The sequence below is a fragment of the Terrapene carolina genome, unplaced genomic scaffold, assembly GCF_002925995.2.
Source record: "Terrapene carolina triunguis isolate 2854851 unplaced genomic scaffold, T_m_triunguis-2.0 Scaffold227, whole genome shotgun sequence".
In the NCBI taxonomy this organism is placed as follows: Eukaryota; Metazoa; Chordata; order Testudines; family Emydidae; genus Terrapene; species Terrapene triunguis.
In genome coordinates, this window is record NW_020664578.1 from 3368154 (window position 1) to 3389243 (window position 21090).

General features: G+C 50.8%; 1 protein-coding gene across 1 annotated transcript in view; it reads left to right on the plus strand.

Moving 5' to 3' along the window:
- The window catches only part of VPS45 (vacuolar protein sorting 45 homolog), a 49622-nt gene that overhangs the window by 16927 nt on the left and 11605 nt on the right, over nucleotides 1–21090 (plus strand). The window contains exons 11-14 of the mRNA XM_024199075.3: nucleotides 2364–2522; nucleotides 3689–3796; nucleotides 4324–4445; nucleotides 11548–11679. Coding sequence (XP_024054843.2) covers nucleotides 2364–2522; nucleotides 3689–3796; nucleotides 4324–4445; nucleotides 11548–11679 — 521 coding nt within the window. The remainder of the gene's footprint in view (nucleotides 1–2363; nucleotides 2523–3688; nucleotides 3797–4323; nucleotides 4446–11547; nucleotides 11680–21090) is intronic.

A 21090-nucleotide genomic window follows, 5' to 3' on the forward strand; every position in this document is an offset into this window, starting at 1 on the left:
CCATTCAGTTGGCTTTTTTTTTAACATGGAAATGCCTGTGATCGGTATATCTTTAGCTGCGTTGCCCCAGGCTGTTCTGTCACAGTCTCCTACTGGTAGCGTAGGGGAAAGGCCACAGAAACAATGAAGAATAACCCAGTGCACCAAAGAAAGAAGGAATTGTTCTCCCTCTAATGTCACTTCAGCAATGGATAATTTCACTTGCGCCCTAGGCCTCTGGAGTACAGTACGTTTCGGTTATTCCTGTCCTGGTCTCTTAGTAAGTGTGACATTGTACATGAGTCTTTGAAGAGACGACTGCCTGGAAGCTTTTGAATCCCATTTTCTCCTGTGTGGACAATTGCTTTTCTGTTTCATCTGCTGCCCGCTTTCTTACATGGGCGTTGTCACTACGCACCCAGCCAGGGATCCAAAATCCGCAAGCAAACATCCCTGCAGGATCCATGCTGTGGGCGAAAGCCCATTGACATGAACCGCAGTTTTGCTGTTGACTTCAGTGGAGCCAGGATTTCCTCCTACGTTTTCATGGCTGCCACCTAATCCAGTTACAGCAACTTGTGTCCGAAGACGGGAACCCGTTCGCAATTCGACTCAACCAGATTTGTGCTTCCGCTTTGCCTGACTGTGTCTGCGCTAGTGCATTCTGGGGGATATCCCATAGCGCCTTAGCAAGGGCTAGAACACTCGGTCTGGCCTTTCCCTTTAGGAGGTGAGAGCACGTTCTCTAGTTCATCACAAAGACGGAGCCTCCTTCGTTTCTGTGCCTTTGAGCTGACACAGGCTGGCTTTTCTTTTGAACCTGTGGCAGATTTGTAGTGTCTGGAGGATCCTCCAGCAGCTATCAGCCCCTAACAGGAGGACTGCAGGCTCGTTCAGTCCTTGACGCCTGTTCTCTGGCATCCGGCACAAAGGAGAGAGTTAAGAGGTTTATTCGTCCCCATGCTCCCTTAAGCTTCTGCCAACTGGGCTGCGCTGTTTGCACCGTTATCTCGACTGTACAACTTTGCAGAGTCCGACAGCAAGTGCACACTGATGGGGGGTGGGGGGTGTATGTTGGGGCGGAGGAGAGAAATAACGGCGCTGTTTCTTGTAATGGGAAGGAATAACATTGGGCTGGTAGATCCTGGTCAAAGGCCAATTTGCACAGAATATAATTGCCCAGCTCAACCCCCTAGGCAGCTAATGCAATGGTCCCCCCCTTTTACCCATATTGGAATCTGTCTGGGCCCCCTGGGAGCCACGGTTGGGATCTGGGAGCAGAGCCAGGGCCAGGACCACAGCTGGGAGCAGAGCCGCAGTCGTGGCCGGGAGTGGGGCCTGAGGCTGGAGCTGCGGCTGGGGCAGGGCCAGGGGTGGGGCCGGAGCAGAGCTGGGGCTGGGTGGCATGCCCCACCCTCCCATGGGGGCTGGCCCAGGCCCTGCTGTGTCCCCGTAGGGGGGAATGCCCCACAGTTTGGGGGCCACTGAGCTAGTGGGATACAGCAGGGGTACTGAAACTCTTTATAACGTGGACCACATCTTTAGCCTGGCCTACACTACGGAGTTAGGACGACGCAAGGCATCTTACATCAACCTAACTATGGAAGTGTCTGCACTTCAATTTCACTCCCGCCAACGTGACTGCCCAGCTACAGTGATTTAATAATCCCACCTCTACAAGCGGCGTGGAGTCACGGTCGATGTACTCAGGACAGTGCTGTGTCAGTGCAGATGCTGTGTTGCTTACGTCAACTGTTACTGGCTTTCAGGAGCCTTCCCACAATGCCCCACGCTGACAGTACAATCGATACTAGCGCTCCTGGTGAGGCCGCGCAACACCGGCACAAGGAGCAAAGTGTGTACACGCGCACGCACACACACGCACAGGCAATGTCATTACTGCCATGGCCTTCTGCTGACGTAAGTTAGGTTGACTTCATTTTGTAGTGTAGACAAGCCCTTAATAGGCAGACTCCCTAGTGGACACCTCCCGTTCTGTTTGCAATATCATGTCCCTGTAGCAGCTAAAGCGATGGATTGCCTGGGAACGTAATGTTGGAAACGTGATGGCAGTACGTTTTTGTTGCCTCTGGTGCAAAAACCATCTTTCCTTTGGTGCTTCATTTCCTCCCTCTCTTCTCTTCCCATCGCGTACTTCTGATGCCCTCTCACTTTCTCCTCCTCTCCCCCCTGCATGCTTCCTCCTGCCCAAAGATTGCCTGAGACTTTGCCTTCTACACACGCGGCTCTGTTGTCCCTACGCAGCAGGTTTGAGACGGGATTTACCCAATTGCTCTAGAAATGCAGGTCTAATGCGCAGGGCCAAAAAACAACCCAGCCCTTGAATGCTGTGTTTGGGGGGGGGGCCCCTTCTATCATTGCAGAACGTGCGGCGGCTCCTGCAGAATCCCAAGGTGACCGAGTTCGATGCCACGCGGCTGGTGATGCTCTACGCCCTGCACTACGAGCGACACAGCAGCAACAGCCTGCCCGGCCTGATGATGGACCTCAAGAACAAAGGGGTTTCAGAGAAGTATCGGAAGGTAGCTGCAGCTGTTGTCCCAGTTCTGGAAGGATGGATTAAATAGGCAGCAGATAGGAAAACACCGGGGGAGGGGGGGGCATATCCTCAGCTAGTATAAATTGTCATAGCTTCATTGGAGTCAATGGATCTGTCCCCGGGTGGGAGCTAATATCTGAATTACTATGGGATGTTGTCTGCGTACCTCTCCTCCATCCTTCGTGTTACTTGTGAGCTTTCCTGGGGCGGGCACCGTATCCACCTCGCAAATTGTACAGCACCTAGCACAACGGTGCCCTGGTCTGGACATTACTATAAAATATACAGTTAATGATCTGGGAGAACGTCTCTGCTTCTGGAGTTTGTCCCCATCTCTCTGGATACTGCTGACTTCTCCCCGCCCGAGGCGACTCTTACCCTGGCTCAGATGGGTGATCAGATGCTGGGGTGACGAGAGCCTTATAATTAGATGGAAATTTCTGAAGGACAATCCTGGTATTGCCTTTTGAAATGCCCCCAACGGCCTTGGTTGATGTCCGCAAAGCGCTTTGAGAGCCGCTGTGAGAATGGAGCTATAGACTGGCGGCATCCTCCTAAGCCCATGTCTCAGGTCCTCCCTCCACTCCCACCTCCCAAGTAAATCACTCATTTCAAACCCAACTCAAAATCCCTATCCCTCCTGTTCGTATTTATTACAGTAATGCCTGGGACCCTGATCCATGCCTGGGCTCCGTTGTGCGAGGCGCTGTACGAACTCTCACGTGGGTAGGCTGGATTTGCTAACCCACTTAGGAGTTCTGGCCCCATGGCCTATTCGGTTCTCTGCTGTGGCGTTCTGCTTGTAATTTCTACTGGTCTCAGACCCAACACCGAGAGAGGCTTGGTTGGGGGTGGGTCCCCATTTGGCAGAGACGTTGTGGCTTGAATAGACCATGGAGATTAAACTCCCTTCTTAACCCTTTGAAGGCACCCCACCAAGGTAGGGCCAGGGGTACGTTGCTGGGAGCATACGGGGGACACTTGCCCTGAACCTCTCCATGGTGTGTGTCGGGTTGGGGCTAGCTGGAGTCCCTTTTAGCTCCTTGGGCATCACTTCAGCACCTTCATCAATGTTAAATCCCCATAAGCCTTCCTGAAGCTAGTTCCCCATGTGAATTGGTCGCCGGTCTCCCCTCTCTCTCTGGACAGCTGGTGTCAGCGGTTGTGGAATACGGTGGGAAGCGGGTCCGGGGCAGCGATCTCTTCAGCCCCAAGGATGCTGTCGCCATCACCAAGCAGTTCCTCAAAGGACTGAAGGTATTAAGAGCTCTGCCACGTGGTCCCTGGCAAAGCCCAGACAAGGACAGGGAGCATGCAGGGGACCCCAGGGGCTCCGTGTGGCCATCGCATGAGAGCCAGCCCCACTCGAGAGCTGTCCCTAACACAGCGCAGGGCGGATGGAGTGCATGCAGGTCGATGAGAGGGCAATGCCAGGGGGCACCATGCACCACCTGCAGTGGCACCTTTAGTCATTCCTCCTGTCGGCTTGTGTTTATTTCAGCCAGGGCTGCCTTTTAATAAGCAATCTCCAGTGGCTCTTGCCAGCTCTGGGCATGGAGCTAAGGTTGCGGGGTGGGGCCAGTGTACACCTTCTTTCCTGGCTTTCAGAGGTTGAAGTATTTGTGCGCTCAGCGCACTGCGAGGGCACGAGGCAGTTGGTCTGGACCAACAATCACTGCGTCCGTTGGCTGCTGTTGGTTCTGGATCGTGGTTTCGCTGGCCCACTCTCTCCGCTTCCTGCCTTGTGGCATCTGAATTAAAAGCACTTTCCCTCTGTATCGCAGGGCGTTGAGAACGTGTATACGCAGCATCAGCCCTTCCTGCACGAGACTCTAGATCAGCTCATCAAAGGAAAACTTAAGGATGGCCAGTACCCCTACCTGGGTCCCAGCACGCTCCGGGACAGGTACGGAGGGGGCGGGCTGGGGACAGGAGAACCCCTTTGGGGTAAATAAGGGATCGTTAATACCTGTGTCCATACGTTCAGGAAACATTGTGATGTTTTGTTTAATGACAACTATATGATGTGGAGGGGACTCCATAGCACTTGGTCTTGGCCTATCGACGGTAAAAGTAATAACAGCAGAGTTAGTCCAATGCTGAGCGTTTCTGGAAATCTCCCCCCATATTTTTCCCTTTGCCTTCAGACAGCCGCATGCATGGAATTGCCCTGTAGCTCTTAAGAGTATTCGCCTGTTTGTCAGTTTGATTCCTTCCAGTTGCCTCGAGACAGCAGCGCTCTCTAGAGGCGAAGCAGGGAACTGAAACTTGGTCTCTATTTCCCAGCTCTGCCACTGGTTTGCTGTTTGACCATAGGCAAGTCGCTTAACATCTTGGTGTCTCAATTTGACCAAGGGTGGTCAGGCATGACTTGCCCTTGGATTGCCTTCTATGACGAGATAACTGGATATGGGGAAAGCGGTGGATGTGATATATCTTGACTTTAGCAAAGCTTTTGATACGGTCTCCCAGCATATTCTTGCCAGCAAGTTAAAGAAGTATGGATTGGATGAACAGACTATAAGGTGGATAGAAAGCTGGCTAGATCGTTGGGCTCAACGGGTAGTGATCAACGGCTCGATGTCTAGTTGGCAGCTGGTATCAAGCGGCGTGCCCCAGGGGTCTGTCCTGGGGCCGGTTTTGTTCAACATCTTCATTAATGATCTGGATGATGGGATGGATTGCACCCTCAGCAAGTTCGCGGATGGCACTAAGCTGGGGGCAGAGGTAGATATGCTGGAGGGTAGGGATAGGGTCCAGAGTAGTGACCTAGACAAATTGGAGGATTGGGCTAAAAGAAATCTGATGAGGTTCACCAAGGACAAGTGGAGAGTCCTGCACTTAGGAAGGAAGAATCCCATGCAGTGCTGCAGGCTGGGACTGACTGGCTAAGTGGCAGTTCTGCAGAACAGGACCTGGGGTTTCTATTCCCAGCTCTTGGACCAGTTACTTAGGGAAACTAAGGTATGGAGGGGTTATCTGTAAATCAGAGTTTCTGCTTCTATAATATACTGGTTCAGGGTGTTCAAGCCAATTCTAATGAACGATCTGCTTAGAGGATACGAGCCTGCCACTGCTGCAAGCTTAGAGTTATTCCTTTGGCTCCAATAGTAGACCCCTGTGCCTCTGATGCTGAATACCCTAGGTTCACTCCCTGGTGATGAGCTCCGGTGGGTTGGCACAGTGAAGCGCTCGGCGGCCCTCTGGGGAAGGCGCTTTACATGCAGAGTGTTGCAACGATCATCACTCCCCTCACACAGCTGCCACATTTTGCGAGCTAATACTTTTTCAACAAATCAGGTGGCTGTTGCAGGGCAGGCTGGGTTAAATTAAAACTACAAACTGTTTAGAGCAGAAGGGACGCAGACTTCGGGACCGAGGTTCAGTGGGAGGGGAGGACGTGCTCGTTAATTTCTCTGGCTCTAGGAGGTACACCCTGCACGGCTTTCGCTTCCTTCCTTAGCCCCACCATAGGGCGTCGCGATCCAGCTGATACAAGTGAAAACATATTTCAGACCGGAAAGGCATCCAGATTCCAGCCTGACAGCCAGGGCCATTAACCACTTTATTTCTGAGTGAGAAAAGAATTATGGGCACCAGAGATGAATTGTTTGTCTACGTGCCAGGAAATCTCTGCCTCATGCCAGATGCTCCTTGAAAAATCCAGCAGTGGATTTTGGGGCTTGTGGGAGGGGCTGCTGGAAAGGGAAAGGCATCTGATTGTCCCAGGATGGGGACGAAGGCAGCAGAAATGCAAGATGAGGTCAGAGGGTGGCAGTGTATTTTTCCCCCAGTGCCACTATGGCATGAGGTTCAGCAGCACTGGCTCGGGGCGGAGCGCCCCCTGGAGATTCATGCACCGATCTCCGGTTCCAGGCCCACCTTGCCTCATGAGGCTGGCTCAGAGCACTAGATGGTCTGGCTGCAGGCACTGATGGGGGAGAATGTACCCCAGTGAGTTTAAGGTGCTGGGGCACTGGAAATCCAGGGCTCAATGTACAGATGGCCCGGTGGTTCTGCTACTAGCCTGGGACTCAGGAGACCTGCATTCAGTTCTCTGCTCCTGTCTGACCTGGGGCAAGTCGCTTAGGGTACGTCTACACTTCAAGCTGGGGGTGATTCCCGGCCCAAGGAGACATACGCATGCTAGCTCTGATCAAGTTAGCGCACTGAAAATAGACGTGTCGGTGGGGTGGCGGGACAAGCTAGCCACCCCAAGTCCAGTCCCATCCGAGAACCTAGCGATGTCCTTGAGCGGCGAGCCCCGGCGGTCCATGCACTCAATCAGACCTAGTGCAGGAATTATAAACACAGCTCACTCTGTCTGTACCACGGGGATCGCAGTCCAGCTCTCCCATAGAGGATAAATATCTTAGATTGTGAGGTATTTAGGTTCCAGGGTCATGGGGGCCACAGACGTACTTTAGATAGATTGATGGAAAATTAATCAGGCCTTAAAATCTATCCTGAAACGTTCCAAAGGAACTGAGAGAGGAGCCACCTTAAACTTATTATAAACTTGACAACATTGATAATACATGTCAGGGAATCCCGTAAAACCCAGCCCAGGGCAAACGGGACTAGACTGTGTTGCTGCTTGTGGTTTCAGCGGACGGCATTACAGTGATTGACGCGAGTTCAGCTAAAGGGCAGGATGAAACGCTTTGGATTTCACCATCAAAGGGAGGCAACCGCTTGAACGGCAAAGAATTTCTAAAGGCCTCTCCGTGTGAGTGGACGAGTCTTTCCGTAATAAATATTATGCTCTTGTGGGGGAGGAGAAGCTTCTGGTCCAAATTAGCAGCAAGGGGTGGAGGGGAATCTTTGTAAAGCATCGAGCAGGGTTCCAAGCGATTCCACGTAATCTTTCACTTCCAGCTCTCCTTCTCCTGCTGTTTTAAATGTCATTCTCCTCCTATTTGCCATACAAATGCAGGCCCCTCGACACTACTGCTTGAGTCAGGCTAGCTACAGCTCTCCAAAAGCTCACTGTTTGTATTACAGTAGCTCATAGACGCTCCAGCTGAGATCAGGGCCCCATTGTGTTAAACGCTGTACATGCATGTAGTCCGAGACGGTCTGTTCCCCAAAGGGCTCACAGTCTAAATAGACCAGACACACAGGGTGGGAGAAAGGAAGGATGATTATCCCTGTTTTACAGGTGGAGAACTGAGTCAGAGAGAGATGAAGTGACTTGCCCAAGGTCAGAGAGCGTCTGTAGCAGGGCTGCGATCCCACGTGTCCCAGCCCAGCAGCGTACCCACAAGACCATCTTTCCTCTTAAAATGCTTGTCCGGCTCGATTCTGCCACACTTTTGTCTGACAATGGCTGTTCAGCTTACTGTGTTAGCTAGAGCTGCACTATGGGGTGCCAGTTGCGGTGGCTTCTGTGACCTGGACTCCACTCAAATGAGGATTTGCCCTGTTCAGAATAAGAAAATATCCCGATGTTTGGAAACCTGGTCTGACCAGGATTCCATAGACTGGGTAAGGTCCTTTCTTCTCCGCAAATGGGTGGAGACCCACAGACCGGGGAGTACAACTAACCAATGAGACAATCTTAGTCTGTGACAATAGGCAGCGGTCTCCGCACACCAGCAGCCGAACTGTTGTGAAGGTTTTAGCAGGCCCCAGGGCAGAGAGGTTGTAGAAGGAGGGATTTGAAGGCAGATGTTTAGGGGGAGCTCCCTCCTCGCTTGTGTGAAAATTTAACAAGTGGGCAGTGGAGGCCGGCACCATAGCAAATGAGAGATGATAGGTAGGTGGGGGTTGACTCGGACGGGCCAGGTATTCACTTTCAATCAGCTTAGGTTCGTTGCGATAGAGAAGGGGGAGCAGTAGAGGGTTTGAAAGAGGGTTGACACCGTCAAAGTAATTCAGTCCTCAGCTCTCCTCCCAAGTTGGTATCAACTGCAGAGCTAAGCAGCCTGACTCTGATCTGCCTCTTCTGGGCCATGATGTTAAGTATGACTAGACCTCCCCGATGTATTTGTAAGACCGCTAGTGCTTTCACTGCAGCTACTGCAGGGGTAGCGTGGGCGGAGGAGTGATGTCAGGATGAGCTGCGTTGATACTTTCATATGCATTCTGGGTGCCTCCTTTCCTGGGGTGGTTTTTAAAAAAAAATCTGTTTAGCACCATTGGAAGCGGCCAAGATCTGATTGTCTCTGGACCCAGGGACAAGAACAGCCAATGCCAGACCCCTCTGTCTGGGGCTTCATCTGGGCAGTAAGCCCCCCGCTGCTCCCTCCAGCGAATGCAGTGCCCTGCCGTGCCGGAGCCACTAGGGTGATAGTGTGCGTTCTCGGCCTCGTGCATTGGGATCGACTTCCTGCACAGTAACGTAGCCCTGACTGCTAGGGCAGGCTCGCTGCCTGCCTGGGGCTGCTGTACCTCCCGGGATCTGCGGATCTCAAAGCACTTGATGGTGGTGGTGCATGGAGCCTTGGAAACAAGGGTGACTGTGCAGTGACTAAGCAAACCTGGAGCATGCTGGGATGCCGAGTTTCAGGCTGGGCGTTCTGAAGGAGCCAAAGGGAGGTAGTTGGGGATTTGGGGACGTAAATCCCTTAGGCCACGTGAGCTGGAGCTGCTTGGAGCCCGACCCCGTGGATGAAGTGGGGGTGGGTGGCGCTTGTAACGAAGGGACTGTCGCCCTCGGCTAAATTGCTTATTTTGTTTGCCGGTTGCTTTACTGATCCAGTTACAGTCACTAGTTCAATTTAACAGATGTAATTGGCTGGTTGGGATTTGTGAGACATCACCACTGTGACCCGCATAGCAGATCGGTGTTGTACCTACTTCCCAAAAGAGCCCGGGAGTAACACAGCAGGGCGCTAGCAGACCTGGGAATAGAGCCCGAAGTCCTGACTCCCAGAGTGCTGTATCCTGCAACCGCACTTCCAACTCTCTAATAAAGTAGGGATTTTATCTATTAACCTTGCAGTCCCACGCACCCCCCGCCCTACACACACACACCCCTCTCTTTCAATTATTATAAAGTACATTGTCAACTGGTGCCACTGGCCCCTCTTTCTAGCCATCAGTGATTTGGCTGATCTCTCCTAGGCATCACAGCAGAACTGGGTCTTGAAAAGGGATTCAGAATTACTCTCCAATACAGCAGACTATGGTTTATTCGATTTCCCCCCTCCTCCATCCCCAAAAGAGCTGGGCAAATTTGCATGCAGTTTCCAAAGAGGCATGTCTGAACCCAGCTAAAAGCCACGGCACAGCAGTCTCCATCCTCCAGGGCTGGCTCAGTGACTCGCATCCTTGCTCGTGCGTAGAAATTTCGTCGTCTGCTGTAGTGAAACATTTGAACCTGCACAGTCTGAACATGCAGTCGCTGTATATAACCTGCTTATCTTACGGCTGCAGTGCAGAAGATTTCACAGCTTGCTTTTGTTCAAGGGACTCTGTGACTCTTCGGGGAGCGATCGCTGCACAGAATCCTGGCTCGCTGGGAATGTTGTGAATGCGCCGTACTCTGCTGTGCTGCTGAAATCCTGAGAGTTCTCCCACCGTATAACTGCTCCCGACTGACGGCCCAAAACATCTGCATGATAAATCGCACCGTTGCGTCTGCAGAGCTCAAGTGTGGAACAGCCAGGCTGGCGTGTTCGTGTACCTTTTCAGGCCTTTCCTACAAGGGACTCCTCTCTGATTAAAAACCCTGTCCTTTCGGGAAAGCTACACAGCTGAAGCTAAGCCACTGTCAACTGTTCCAAAGAAAGCAAGAGGAGATTATACACTGACTGCAGATGAAACTTGTGTTGAAGTCGGTTGAATGCCTCAGGAAGCAATTTCTCTGTTTAACGTAACTCGGAGAACCATGTTTTCCCAAGTGCCCTGTAATATTAGGCACCTAAAGTTTTTTGGCACCCAGGATATGATTTTTCAGATGGGCCAACTACCCGCAGCTTCCAAGAACTTCTAAAAGCTGGCTTGAGTTGCCAGATGCTGGGCACCTTATACTCAAAACTACTTTCTGACAGTTTGGGCCTTGCTTCTGACCAGGAGCTTGCGTGGCCCACGCAGACGAATTGCTGCTATTCCGACTGTTGAAGCAAGCCACTCTAGTCTTAGAGAATACCTGGCTGCAGAACAGAGATCCAGGTTGAGGGGTTAGAGAGCACAGCAGCAAGGGAACCAGGAGGTTGTGTCAAGAGTTAGCTGCCCTGTCGAGAGACGCGTTCGGACTCCGCAAGGGACGTTATTGGAGTCGCCCGAGAGGATGCATAGCACCGTATCCTGTAGAACCCGTGCAGTGCACTCCGGGGTTCACAGATCTTTTATACGACAGCAAAGGTGGCTCACGAGCCAGGGCCAACTTCTTGTACCTCTGAGCCAGCTGGGTGACTGGGGGGGGGGGGGGGGAGAAGGGGGGGGGGGGGTGTGAGGAGGAAGAGATCGAGGTGCTGGCTTTCTTGGGGAAGTCAAAATATTCAGGGCCACGTGTCTGTCTCTGCATGTACCCAGGTGAAGGCAGCCCAGCCCTGCAACTTCCCTGCAAAATCCTGTGCTCCTAGGCTCCTTAGGGATTATCATCTCCGAGGTGAACTAGGCTTAATCCCACCAATTCCGTAATGAGCCAGAAAGATTGCAGCTGATTCGAGCCAAAACCAAGACGGGTCGCTGCCCTCATTTGACTCCTAAATTGCTTTTAATTTAACAGCCCCAGCAGGGTCATGCTCATGCATTAAACATTGGTGGATATGTCACGGTGGAGCCCGGGGGGAATACAGATCCTGCCTGGGCGTCGCTCGAGGTGCTACTGCTTTTTCAGAACCGTTAGCACATTGTGTACGTGTTTGTTTAAATGCCACATTATGTGCTACTGCATCATTGCCCCCTCCAGGGCCTTGTACGTCACAGACCTTCGATTATAGGGAAAATCCACTGGCTTGCTCAATCCGTGTCCCTGGCCAGGGCAGTATTTATCCCTAGGCTGTGTTGTCTAATGCTTTGTCCTGCTCCGTTTCAAGAGTGCTCCCTTTTCATTGCAGGCCTCAAGATATTATTGTGTTTATCATTGGAGGAGCAACCTATGAAGAGGCGTTAACTGTGTATAACCTTAACCGCAGCACCCCTGGGGTCCGGATCGTATTGGGCGGGACCACCATCCACAACACGAAAAGGTAACGACGCCCGGAGCCCTGTCCCATGGGTTTGAAAATGGTTGATCTGAGTCTAGATCTGTGACAGAGGAGAATTTCAGCGCCCCAGGGCACCACTAAATAGTCGGATCTCTGGTCTAACCACCCTGCCTGCTAGGTGTCGCCCCAATGCCTTGTTGGCTCTGGGAGAGATTGTCAGGCTGAAGGTTTAAGGAACTTGAAAGTCAAACATAAAAGTTCTGGGTACAGAGAGGCGTATGTACATAGTTTCTCCTGCTTTGAATTTGCTGCCCACTGTAGTATGAATGGGAAGGTAAGGGAATGCCTGGAAATCCAGACCACACGCCTGATTCTGCTCTCAGTCGCTCTGGCATAAATCAGCAGTGAATCTGCTGAGGTCAGTTGGGTTCCACTGGTGTAAGTGAGATCGGAAGCAGGCTCTGTGCTTGCAATCTCTGCAGATCTGCGCAGTACCGACTGCTCTTCGCATTGCTCTCTTACGAAAGGAGCTTTCATTCCCAACCCACCATGCACCTCAATCTCCTCCCTTAGGAGATGAGTCATTTGTGCAGGCTTGATCCTGCAAGACTTTTGGGTGTGCTGATCACCCTTAATTCCCTTTGCTCCTATGTTGCCAGTGCCGCCCCTGAAACATTCCAAGCAACTAATTTCTTAGTGGGTTTGTGCTGGGCAGTGCCGATGGCATAGCATTTCCACAGCAATGGAAGCAGGTGATCAATCCTAAAATTCTCTGTTAGTTCCTACGAATACCATCTTGCTTTCTCCAGAAAACAACTGGGACTTGTGTGATGTGATCAGCTGATGAAACTTATGAGCCCAGTTTCCAAACATGGGCACCATTTCACAGGCCTATGTGCTGATCAAAGCATCCAAGTCAGGATTCGGTTATCCTAATAAGGGGGGAAATTAGACCATACATCTGTACCACCTCCTGCCAGGGGGTGGGGGAACAGACGGGAGTACTTCCTTCTCTCCCATGCCAGCTGCTAGCTAAGCGGAGAACTAAGAATTCTTTCAATTCTTCCTCCACATCCCTCCAAATATCCCATTCTCTCCCCTTTCATAATTAAGTCTCCTTGGCCGGTAGCCAATCAGTTGATTGGGAACAGGAGGGTAAAGTTAGAAGGAATGTGACAGGTGACCTGAATCCATCCCATGTGTTCTATCAGGAAATGTGGTGAAATCTAAGAGCTGGGGCAGTCCCTGGAGTTGTCCAACAGCTGCTCTGAACTTAACGGGCCCACTCTGCTCTGTAGAGATGGATGGAGGGGAGGCTTAGACCTCATTAAACGTAAATGCAAACCGTATCATTAAGGTGATGTTACATTTAAACATTCAGGCTGCCCTATTCAAAGCTGACTAAGGGCTTTGGGCAAATGGGACTTGTTTAGACTGAATGGGAGTGGAGCGTCCAAATCCCCTAGACAACTTTGATAATCTCTGCCTCACATTCTGCAATTCCTGAGTGTTAACGTTCTCATAGACACTCTAACTGGCCTGCGGTGCACGCACCCGCACCCACACCCCAAGGACCCACGTCTGCTCTTGGGTCCAGCCATCCAACCCACAAGGTTGGACGGACTGCTGAAGCCATAAATCTGTCCCAGGTTTGTTGACCAGCTGGACCAAGTTTTCCAAAAAGTTTGTGAGCCTCTGTCACTGTCAGTTCTATTCTGGTAGTGCCTAGATCAGGGCTCCATTGTGCTAAACTCTGTGCAAACACACAGGATGAAACAGTCCCCATCCAGAAGAGCTTGCAGTCTAAATGACATCAAAGCCTGTGGAGGGATCCATTTGGGTACATTCAATCTATTACTTACACACACACACACACACTCTTGCAATTTTAGCCCAATAAATATTTCAACTAAATGTCAACTACCCCATCTGACCCTCAAGCTATTAAGTGGATAATTTTCATATAGGCACCATGGCCTCGATTCAGGTTTTTGAATGTGTAATTGGCTTCACTTGGATTTCCTTATGTAAGTTTCACACAGCTTTATAAGAGAGCCTAATGGGTGTGTGTGTACATCCACTTAATGGAGTGTGTTATAAAAAGTTAGACTCCTGAGCACTTCTTTGAACTTTCTGTTACTTAGCCTGATCGTGATAAACTCAAGGATCTCAATCTATTTAGCTTGACAAAGAGAAGGTGAAGGGGTGACTTGATCAGAGTCTCTAAGTATCAACAGGGGGAACAAATATTTAATAATGGGCTCTTCAATCTGGGAGAGAAAGGTCTGACAAACCAATGGCTGGATGTTGAGGCTAAACAAATTCAGACTGGCAATAAGGTGTACGCTTTTAACAGTGAGACTAATTAACTACTGGAACATTTTCCCGAGGGTCGTGGGGATTCTCCATCACTGCCCATTTTCAAATCAAAATTGGATGTTTTTCTAAAAGTTCTGCTCTAGGGATTAATTTGGGGAAGTTCTCTGGCCTGTGCTATACCGGAGCCCAGACTAGATGGCCACCGTGGCCTCAGGATCTGTGCATCTAAGACCGGAGTTCGAATGTAGAGTGTATGTATAGGCAGAGATAATAAAGTGGCTTGGTTTTTAGGCCATATAGACGCATATTTGCTACTATACCTATTATGCTGGACTTTTAAATGCCTCATTTCTGCACCTCCATCCTAATTCCATCTCCCGCGAGATATATTCAGGTTGCACAGCAATAATTTGTATCGTATTGCACGATCCAGTGGCTTTCACCCCCACTCCCACCAAACATATTTTTTCACATATGTGCAGCAGTGTCCACTCTGAAATCTTAGTTTTTCCTTCAGTTAATAAAGCCCTCGAATTGGACACCAGTCCAGATGCAAGTGGCTCTTATGAACTGGGCTACAAAGGCAAGTGTGTATTAGCCCACATTGTGACCAAATCCTACCCAAACTAGCTAGCTTTCCAGTCTCATCCCTCCCCCCTCTCCATGATTAGCCTTTGAGCTAAACGGCATTGCTAGAAACTGAAAGATAAAGTCCTTTGCCGTCCTGCTCACTGCTCCTTGTCCAATAGGCCCTCAGGAAAAAGGGAATTGCTAAAATTGGAAAGATGCACCCGGCCTGTAAAAATGCAACTGCCGTGAAAACATCTGGCTCCATTGCTCCTGAATCACTTTGAAAACCAGTTTCCTGGTGTTCCATTTCCTCTAATTCCCAGCAAGCAGCCGAACGCACATTCCCTCCCAAATGCAAGAGCTTGTGTAAGCCAAGAAACCCCAGGGTGTGGCGCAGAGGCCGGCAATGCACCTGTGGTTGTTTAGATCCATTTCCAAGCTGAATGACAGCTTCCTGCAGGATTGGAAACTGGGTCAAAGCCCTCCCACCTGGTGGCTATTCACCAGGAATGTTTAGAGGTGATAGATGCCATAAGCAGCCTGGCCCCCCAAATTAGAGAAACAAAGTAAAACCCACACCCTATAGATCTCTAGTCTGGAAAAGGAGCCTGAACCCGGAAAATGTTCTCAGCAGTGGCTTGTTTAATATTGAAGCTAACCTAATACTACTGCTTCTATAACCTCGTCCCTCAGGTCATTTCAGAGCGCTTTACACACCTCGAGGCTGTGATTCTCCCCCAAGAGCCTAAAGGAAGTAGGCACTTAACTCCCATTGGAAAATGCCAGGCTAATTAAATCATACCGCCTCTCCCAGCAGCCTTGGTTCAGGAAAGCATTTAAGCATCTGCTTAAGTTCATTCCTGCTCAGCCAAGCACTTAGTCACATGCTTAACTTTAAACGTGTGCTGAATTCCCATTGGCTTTGTTGGAGTTAATTATCTGCTTAGCGTGGTGCTGAACAGGGAGCCTTTCCTTACCCGGGGGGACTCTCTGAAGTAAGTAGTAACTATCCCTGCCTTACAGATGAGAAACTGAGGCACAAAGGGGGTGGGGTGTTGCCCTAGGGCCTAGGCCAATGGCAAGTCAGTATTAAAACCAGGAACAGAACTCCTGGTCTACGACTCTTGGAGGCCTGTGGCTAAGCCCCTCGCTCTAGGAGGTTGGCCGTGGCCTGAGCTTAATCGCCTACATCTATGGCGGTGTCCACGCTGCAGCCTAGGCTAGCCACCAGAGTACAGCGCCATCTAAGAGCCTGGGTACGTACCCGGGCGGCTAGTCCAAGCTGCTCCCAGGGCTGTCGTGCCACTCTTTGTACCGCCCTCGCTCGAGCAGAGCTAGCGCGTGGACTTCTGCCCAAGCTGGAATTATGCCCCCTGTCTGCAGTGTACACCTACCCCAGGCTGTGCTGTAACGCCTTGGTAGCACTACGATGACAATCCAGAATCCGCGTTTTGCAGAGGCCCAGAGGGCTGTCCTGCCAAGTGCCATCACTGCTGTTGATATAAGCATGGGGAGAAAGGGCGGGGTGGGGGGGCAGGGCAGATACAGTTACCAGAGAAGACTGGGCAGGGGGGCGGTGGCTTCTATTTCAGAGACGTGAAACTTTAGCCTTTCCAGCTAGTGAGTTAGTCCTGGCACATCCCTCACTGCACATCTTCCCCTCACTACTGGCGTACTTGGCCATGCGCCGCCCACAGTTGAATCCCTCCTTTCTAATGACCCTGAAACAGAAGCCGTGAGAAGGGTTGGAGGAGGCTGGAGGGTGCTCCCCAGCTTGGAGAACCTGCATAACCTGGACAATGGCACAGCACAGTTAAAAGGACATTGTCTATCTAAGGTCCTTGTCTGGCCCTGTCACCGTTGTATCTGAGCGCCTCCCCATCTTTCATGTATTTATCCTGCGCACCCCTGTGAGGCAGGACAGAGCTGTTATCCCTGTTGTACAGATGGGAAACTGAGGCACGGAGCGGTTTAAGAGGCTTGCCCAAGGTCACCCAGGAAGTCTGTGGCAGAGCTGGGAATTGAGCAGAATTCCCCCCCTCCAACCACTGGACCATCCTTCCTGTCATGCCTCCACTTGCAGGTGATGGGTCCAAAATATGATCCCAGGCCTTGCCCCTGAGGATGACAGAGTCCCCCTCCGCCCTTTTTCCCCCCAGCAACTTGGCTACAATCCACAGTGCACTTTAGAACAAGGGACTATGTTTTGGACCCGTCGCTCTTGAATGTTAGATTCTTCGTTCTTGTACCACTATCGCTTTGCACTCGCACAGGGCCATTCAGCCAGCGTGCTCAACGCACACGGCAGATATTTGTTTTTGTAGGACCTACCTCGAGGTCCTGTCCCCACTTCCGTTTGAATCCCGTACCAGCTCTTAATTGCTGTTTCCGAAACGGTCCTGAAAATCTTGTGTTACATTTGCAGCTAATCCATGTCTAGATGCACCCGTCGCTGACGCCTGTTGTCAGCGAGAGGTGATTTTTGTCAGTAGAAACCAGGCTCAGTGTTGAACAGCTCTAAGGGCGCCATAATCCCGGAACCCCCAATTTGTGTCACTTGAAATTTTGGGGAAAGCTTCTGCCTCATCCCCAGGTCCAGTCTCCCCATTCTGAGACTGATCAGATGTTTTGGTGAATGGCAAAATTAGCCTTATAACAAAAGCCCCATTGCAAATCTTGATGGCTTGACAGCCTTTGCGCCGTAATGAAATACGGAGCAATGGCAGAGCGTAACCGATAGCCGAGATCTCCTGACGGGTATAACTTTCACCCTGTATTGAAGGCTGAGCCCTGCCTTGAAAGAGGATCTGTGTAACTGATTCACCAGTGAACTAAACTACATGTACAGTGTAACACTTGGAGACAACGCAGATTGGAAAGGCTCTGCAAAGTCGTTGCAATACCATTAACACGCTCTGCTGAACAGCTCTGCATCTCCTAGCTGTGTCCCTAGAGCAGAGGGGAGGCAGGGCTCTTTAACCAGGTTTTCCTGTCTGTTTGACGGTAGGCTTAAAGTTTCACTGGCTCAGCGAGGGAACTTCTCCAGATGTTTCCTCCAGAGGCTCTTTACTGTCTCCCTTCTAGCAATTTAGGTGGCTGTGACCCTGGACCCTACCCCACCAAAGCCCATAACCCCAAGTTGAGAACCGCTGACCTACTTGGTTTTGAAAATGTCACCCCTTCATTTTTAGTACTCGCTGCATGATTCTGCATCTGGGGGTTGGGGAGCAGGAGGGGGGAGAGAGAGAGAGAGAGAGAGTGTGTGTGTGTGTGTGTGGCGATGGCACACACATAGGCAGGGTCCCTGGTTGTGAGGATAAGGAGCTTCTGTTTGATACAGATCAAAGTCCGCCAAGGGCTTGGAGGAGTGGGGTGACGTGGTTGGGCTAGAGAGGACTTTGGCAGCAGTGTATCTGAGGGCAGACGAGGTCACATGGTCCAATGGCTAAGGCACTGGACTGGGAATCAGGAGATCTGGGTTCCATTCCCACCGCTGCCACTAATCTGTTGTGTGACCTTGGGCAAGTCATTTGCCCTGTCTGTGCCTCAGTTTCCTTTCCCACCCTTGGTCTGTTTAGGGTATGTCTACACCATACAAGCTGCCCAGAACCCAGAGTTCGTACTTGCATTGCTAGCCCATGCTTCAGCTGTTCCACTGCATCTAAACTGCTTTTTTTCCAGCTGTGCTAGTGCAGGTCTGGCTACCTGTGCTGCAGTCACACTTCAGATGGCAGTGCAGACCCACCCTTAGATCGGTACCGTCTCCGATTCTGTCTGGGCCTTGCTCAGTGGGGTCCCGATTCTGGTTGGGACTTCTAGGCACTAGCGTGATTCAGTTAATCATGGAGCAGTCTTGCTAAGAGATGACCTATATTAGCCGTAGCGATGGTGTTAGAATTACCAGGGCCCTGCGAGGAAGGTAAACCACAGAGATGGAAAAGCTTCTCTTAGGGATTTATACCACTGCCCATCACTATAGTATCTAAGCACACTCTCTACCTGGGTGTCCCCAGGGTGCACGCCAGATATTAAACTGATCTAGCATTTGGCCTTCGCTGAAGGGTCAAGGAGAAGGAATTTGTCAGTGAAAATGCCACACCGGGATATAGACAGTGGTTCTTTGCTCTGATCACCCGAGAGGATGCCAGAATGCTGATTGTTCTTGTAGTTCCAGGCAAAATGCTGCTAGTTTTTGTAAATCAGCTGGCACGTTGTCTTTTTGGTACGGGATCCCAGAAGCCGAGTGCTGGAGCCACCCTTACAGTGCTTAGATTCCTGCTGTACCGAGTAATGTCAGCCAGTTAGGCCTTCTCCCCTGACCGCCGCTTGGCGCCGTCTCTGAATTATTTACAGAAAAGGTAGGATGCAGTAACACCATTTGCATTTCAAAGGAGGAGAGAAAAAAGATGGATGTCGTGTTATCGCAGGCTCCTGCCCACACATCTCTGGATGGGGATTAGCAGGGATCCTCGTCTGAAAAGGACATGAATTCGATTATTTTATTTTGCACTTTTTCACCCACTGGGTGAGGCAAGCATCCGCGTAATGCTGATGAAATCAGTGCTTTCCATCCGTAGATCTAAAAGCATTTTCCAAAGGAAGGTCGAGTATCAGAAGCTGTAGGATATGGAGAGGGGCAAAGTGACCTGAGCAGAGCCCAGGTCTCCCGATTCCTAGTCTAGCAGTGTAGCCTCTGGACCGTGCCTTTGCTGCTGCAGGCTTTGTCCAGGGAGTTGAAAAGGCCTGTGATTCTGACCTGCAGAGCACTGGGGTACAGTCGTGTCTGGGCAAAATGTCAGGACTTTTCTTATTAAAAATCTGCACGAGATTGCTGAAGTGCGGCATGTGGTCAACTGTCCTGCATGGATGGGAGAGCTGGAGGCTTACAAAGGACACGGATAAGACTCGGAGCACAATTACTCGAGACCCTGGGTAAGAGAATATCATCTTTCTGTGGACACGTAGCTTGCTGATAGCAAAGCGACTCACTTCCGGCACTCCTACGATCAGGCAAGATCGCAGGCAAACCAGGAAGAGGAGAAAAGCCAGTTACGTTGGAAATACCGTCAGCTGGACCAGTCTCCAAAGGAGAGCGGACGTTTTACAACTCCTGTTCTGCAGGGAACGAGGTGGATGACAAGCTCTGCACTGGAGCCGTGACGTGACGAAGAAAATACAGTTTTAATTAAAATCTGAGGCTTAGATGTAAAAGTAAAGGGAAGTGGCTGTGGCAACATGACCATCAAATACACAAAGGTCTGGTTTTCCACTTCTCTTGTGCCCTACAGAGTCATTCACACCTGTGTATGGTGGGTGTAAAATGAAACCAGATCAGAGTAGCAGCATCCTACACCCCCTCTGCACTCACTCTTCGTTGGTGTAAATTATGACACAAGGTGCAAGGCACAGAAGGGTCCAACCCATAGTGTATGAACTTGAGTGCCGTAGACAGCTCAGACATCTTTCCCAAGCCCCTTTTCCTCTGCAGGTCACTGGTTCAGATCCAGCCCGGATTGGTAGGGATTGAAAGTTCTCTCTCTGATGGTTCTTTGGTGTCACATAGACAAAAGGAGTTGGTGTCTCAGACCAGTTCCTAGGGGCCAGGCTTTCCTCTCCCAAAAAGCCAGCCGCTTCAGAGCTGGCACCAACTGGCTCCCTCTGGGTGTTCTCTGAAGATGAGGCCATGGCTGAGTGATGGAACAACGCCTGCCAGATAGGGTATCGAAAAGATTGAGCAGTGACTCCATTAGAATATAAGGACCTTCACAGGGAGAAAGTACCAGGTACTAACGGGCTCTTTAATCCAGCGGAGAAAGGCAGAGCAAGACCCCTGGGCAGGAGCTGACACCAGACAAATTCAAATTAGAAATAAGGCACAAATCGTTATCAGCAAGGGAGAGTCGCCGTTGGAACAAACCGCCAAAGAAAGCGGTGGCTTCTCCAGCTCTTGATGTCTTCAAATCAAGACTGGGCGTGTTGCTGGCAGCTGCTTTAGCCAAACAAGTTACTGGGCTCAGTCCAGGGGTAAGTGGGAAGCATTCTCTGGTCTGGGTTTATACAGAAGGTCAGACGAGATGATGCGACGGTCCCTTTAGACCTTACGGTCTATGAATTTCTGGGTAGTTACAGCATGTCTGCAAGCGCCGTGATACAGGATGAGGCCACAGGGAGAACGTCTGTAACAACGTGAGCAATGCATTGAAAGGAGCTGGCTGACAGGGTATCCCATCGTTTTGCATTTGGCTGTGATCTCTGGTCTTATAAACCATTCAGGGCTGGGCGTGGGCCAGTACTTGGATGGGAGAGCTCCGAGGGGAAAATCCGACACGCTACAGGGAGAGGGTGAGGTAGCACAGCAGGAGGTATTCTTCCCCATGTTCGTGCTGAACCAATGTTCCCCCCCATGGTGCTAGGAGAAGCTGTATTGCTGGAGGTGAGAGATCAAATGGAGGGTCTGACCCCTTGAGACAATTCAGCGAATCCCAGTGTTGCAGCTAAATTTCAATTTGGCTAACGCTGTATACTCCTTCCCACCTGAAATTCCTCCTGCAATCTCTATTGGAT